The sequence below is a fragment of the Berghia stephanieae genome, chromosome 2 (assembly GCF_034508935.2).
Source record: "Berghia stephanieae isolate SIO BIC M18660-M18661 chromosome 2, UCSD_Bste_1.3, whole genome shotgun sequence".
NCBI classification, from domain to species: domain Eukaryota; kingdom Metazoa; phylum Mollusca; class Gastropoda; order Nudibranchia; family Aeolidiidae; genus Berghia; species Berghia stephanieae.
The window spans coordinates 115,730,605-115,735,312 of record NC_088361.1 but is presented as its reverse complement, the minus strand read 5'-3'; the positions used below and the strand labels follow the sequence as shown (position 1 = coordinate 115,735,312).

The 4,708-nt window shown below is 40.7% G+C and overlaps 1 protein-coding gene across 1 annotated transcript; it reads left to right on the top strand.

Annotated features, from left to right (window-relative positions):
* Positions 1-3,008: 3,008 nt before the first annotated feature.
* On the top strand, positions 3,009-4,310 carry LOC144964105 (uncharacterized protein F54H12.2-like). The gene has a single exon (XM_078898044.1). It carries the CDS (start codon positions 3,009-3,011, stop codon positions 4,308-4,310), a length of 1,302 nt encoding a protein of 433 aa, XP_078754170.1.
* The last annotated feature ends 398 nt before the right edge of the window (positions 4,311-4,708 follow it).

Below are 4,708 nucleotides of genomic sequence, written 5' to 3'. Positions count from 1 at the left end.
ATCAGATGGTAACTAAGACCAATCCAATCAATAAGAACACCTGACCCAACAGAACACGACACTTTAACAAAGATATTATTGAGAGCGTACCTATTTCGTTGAGAAAGAAAGCGGAGAGATTAATTGGATTATCTCAAAAGACACACAGAGCTTGAATGGAACCCGAGGGGGAATTAAATATCGCGGTAATATCATCCCAAATTCAAACGTTCTTGATCTAGTCAATGACGCACTCCGCAAAAGAAAGTCTGTCACCCGAAGGATGGAATAATTTTGCTCGTGCTCTGCAGGAATCCAACGTCCCACGTGATCTCATCGGTCATGCTGACAGGTGGGCGTATATTAGAACAACGTCCGTCGAGGAATTTAGAAACGGTTTAAACCGGAGAGAACATCTGCCTGGTCTCATTCAAATGAAAGGAGATAAAACACTACGCGCTCGCTATACAATCCTAATCAACCGGGATCTTATGGCGGTATTAAACCGTTAAAGACTGCTACGAAACTTAAAAAAACTGTCGTAAGCTCTGGCTTTCTCATCAAGACGCATACACCCTTCATAAACCCGTTCGTTACAAATTTCCGCGTCGACGGATATTGTAGGTGGAATAGACCCATCAATGGCAGGCTGATCTCATGATGTTCAACAATTGAAATCGTACAATGACGGTACAGATACATTTGACGTGTAATCGATGTCTTCAGCAAGTTTGCGTGGGCTGTTCCTATAAAAGACAAAACGGAGAAACTTAAAAGATGCTTTCAGACTAATTTTAGAGTCTGGTCGAAAAAACAATCCGGCTCCACCCGACAAAGGCCTCGAATTTGTCAATAAAACTTTCAGCAATTTCTGAAGCGGAATGGAATTGATTTCTTTACTACTGAGAACGAGGATATTAAAGCTGCGGTAGTTGAACGATTCAATAGGACTCTCAAGAAAAAACTGTGGGTGTGTTTACTCGTCAGAACTCTCCTCGATTCAAGACGTATTCCCAAAGAGTGAAAAGTTATAATCATTCTAATCATAGTATCAAGATACGCCCTGTTGAACGTACAGAGAAAAATCAAGGGGACGTGTGAACACATTGTATTTGGATGATCGACCTAAAAAGAAAACTAGTGCAAAACTTTTGATCGGCGATCGTGTGAGAATAAGTAAAAGTAGGCGACTGTTTAAAAAGGGCTACCTACCCTCTTGGACCGAAGAGTTATTTACAGTGACAAAATCCATTTCAACAACACCTAGAACCTACCAAATTACAGACGATCAGAACGAATGCGTGCGCGGAAGCTTCTATAAACAAGAACTGCAAAAAGTTGGTGCAAAAGAAATCTACAGAATTGAGACCGTCTTGGATAAGCGTAAAAGCGGACAAGAACTTTTGGTGAAGTGGGTCGGTTACGATTCATCATTTAACTCTTGGATACCAAAGTCTTATCTTCGTGTTTACAATTAATTATCATCCTTGTTGTTGTTTTTTTTTGTTTTTTGTTTTGTTTTTGTTTTTTTTTATTTGTTTTTTTTAAATTTTCAAATGGAAGGATCCGAAAGTGAAAGTAATAATTCCAACAGAAATTCATCTTATTGGTCTATGTTTGGGAAACGATTCCCTAGAGGGGAGATCGTGTTCTTGTGTCAGATGATGATTGTGTCGATTGTTGTGTCTGTATCATTATATAACTTGACGCGTGACGGAGAAACAGACAGACTATGGGTAGCACTTCTAAGTAGTTGTCTCAGTTACGTTCTTCCAAATCCAACACTGAATAAACGAGTTTAATCATGTCTTATTTAGTCTTACCTTCTAATAGCAGCATGAGCTATTTTCCGAATAATTCTCCAGGGCATTATTTTACAAAACTACCCAGAGTGTTAGATTTATCGACAGAATACGAAGTCGGTTTATCAGAAATATTATTCAGTAACACGTATAACAACATCCTTGAGAATGAAGCATTTTTCGAGTTTAGAGTTACTAACGACAGCGAACAAGATACCGTACTCATCCCATCGGGTTTATACGAGTCACCGGATGAACTGGTTAAAACGATGATGACTCATATAAGAAGGAAAATAAAAAAGAAGCACGAGGGTTTCATCAAATTTTATTACGACCGTGCGACTCGCAGAGTAATGATAAGGCTATATAAGGAAGGAACTTTTTTGCACTTGAGTTCGACATTGAGCAATCTCTTGAATATTCCAAATCATTATTTAACGGTCCAACGTCTGTGTCGAGTGAAAGGCCATTACATCTAAACGTCGGATTCGAAGCAGTATACGTATATTGCAACCTCGTTCAACCTAGAATAGTTGGGGATAGCGTCGTACCTCTTTTGAGATGCGTACCGAGCGGAAATAGAAGCAAAGACATAGTTCATCATATTTTTGAGAAACCTAACTATGTTCCTCTCAGACTATTTAATTTTGACACGGTTGAAATCCTTTTAACCAACGACAAAGGCGAACCTTTGACATTTGCTTCAGGGAAGTCTATCGTGATACTTCATTTTCGAAAGAAGAGATTCGATTCGTAAAAAGTCGTCATGACAAAAGGGATCGTGTTCAAATCCAATCAAAAAGGTTACGATGATTATTACTGTACTCAAGCAGGACGTGGTCTACCCGTGTTTGCTGGTGGAAGACATCAAAGAGGTCGAGGGCTTGGGAGTATCTTTGGTGGTATTGCGAGATCTCTGTTTCCCATCTTGAAATCGGGCGCTAAAACATTATTAAAAGAAGGTGCAAAAACCGGTGCCCAAATAGCATCTGACGTCATTTCCGGTCAAAATGTTAAAACAGCTTTAAAACGACGCGCGGGGGAGAGTGGGAAAAGATTACTCAACAGAGCCGTGGGTGGTTTGACTTCAACTTCATCGCCGCCGCCGCCGCCGCCACCCGGACGTGTGACTCGGCGTATAAAACGACGACGACCTACTCAGACACGACAAAAGACCAGGAAGAGACGTAGGAAGAACGTAGCTCAAGACATTTTTGGTTGATTATCATGGCTTTGTTACATCCCTATTCCGCAGAGAGTGTACACAGCGGACTCGATCTGTTCTCATTACCCGTCACCCAGACTGCTGTTCAGGATGGTTTGTTTGTGGAATACCATCCGATCTCTACTTTGTCGAGTGGAGGTCCGATCGAATTTTCGATCAGCGGGGGGACGTCAGACTACTTGGATTTGCATAACACATTTATGCACGTACGCGTTAAAGTAATAAAGGCGGATGGAACTAATTTAGACGCCGATAGCAATGTTGCCCCTGTTAACACCTGGTTTCATGCCTTGTTTTCACAAGTGGATATGACTTTGAACGATGTTCTGGTGACGTCAAGTGAGAACGTTTATCCTTTTAGGAGTTTTGTAGAAACAATGTTGAATTATGATCAAGGTGCGAAAAGGAGTCACCTGACAATGGAATTTTTTCACGAGGACACCCCGGGTAAACTAGAAATAACGGATAGTACAAATGCTGGCTTCGATGCACGGAAAGAGCTGGTGAAAGAGAGTAAAGAAGTGGATATGATGGGAAAACTACATTTAGATTTCATGCATCAAGAACGGTATCTAATTAATGGAGTTGATGTAAAGTTGAGGCTTATCCCGTCTAAAGATGCTTTCCATCTCATGACCGATGCTGAGGGGTTTAAGAGTGTAATTACGCACGCCTCGTTGTATGTTAGGAAGATTAAATTAAACCCAGCCGTGGCCCTGTCACACGAGAAAGCACTTCACATCGGCAATTGTAAATACCCCATGAAGCGCGTTGTCCATAAAACCTTTTCTATTCCAAAAGGAAATTTAAGTGCAGTGCAAGATAATTTGTTTTTATCGCAAACCCCGACTAAGATCGTGCTGGGTCTAATCGAAAGCACTAGCTTTAATGGAAACTACAAAAAGAATCCTTTTAATTTCCAGCACTTTGATCTGTCCTATCTAGCCCTGTACTTGAACGGAAAACAGATACCGTCCAAAGCACTAACTCCGAATTTCAGTAGTAAACAATATGTCAGAGCTTATCACAGTCTTATGCTAGCAGCTGGACTGGTTAACAACGATGCCGGAAATGGAATAGATTATAATGCTTACTCTCAGGGTTGTAGTCTTTTTGGTTTTGATCTGTCACCATCGCTATTAGACGGAAACCAGTTTGAACTGGTAAAAAGCGAGTCGCTTAGACTAGAACTTAAATTCTCGACCCCACTAGCTGATCCGATCATTGTGTTCTGTTACAGCGAATTAGATAGTGTAATAGAAATTGATCGCACTCGTCAGGTGATCACTGACTTTTCATCATGAACAACGTAGAAATCGAAACGATGTTAAACGGACACGTTAGGGCGAGACGAATTTTTCGAGGTGTTTATCCTAAAGATAGACTTCCGAACAACCCGAATTCTCGTCAACCAGCTGCGTACATTATTAACACAGAGTCGAGTTCCGGTCCCGGAAAACATTGGGTATCTGTGTATTTTAACGGGATGGGAAAGGCAGAATATATGGATAGTTTTGGGTTCCCGCCTTCTGCGTATCCGACAATTCAAAGATTTGTGGAAAACAATAGTCGAAGCTGTAAACACAACCCGCGTATTATTCAGGGTATAACCAGTTCCACATGTGGTTTGTACGTTATATATTTCGTGTTGAAGAAAAGTAAAGGTGAAAGTTTGTCAAAACTTTTATCTATTTTTAATCCC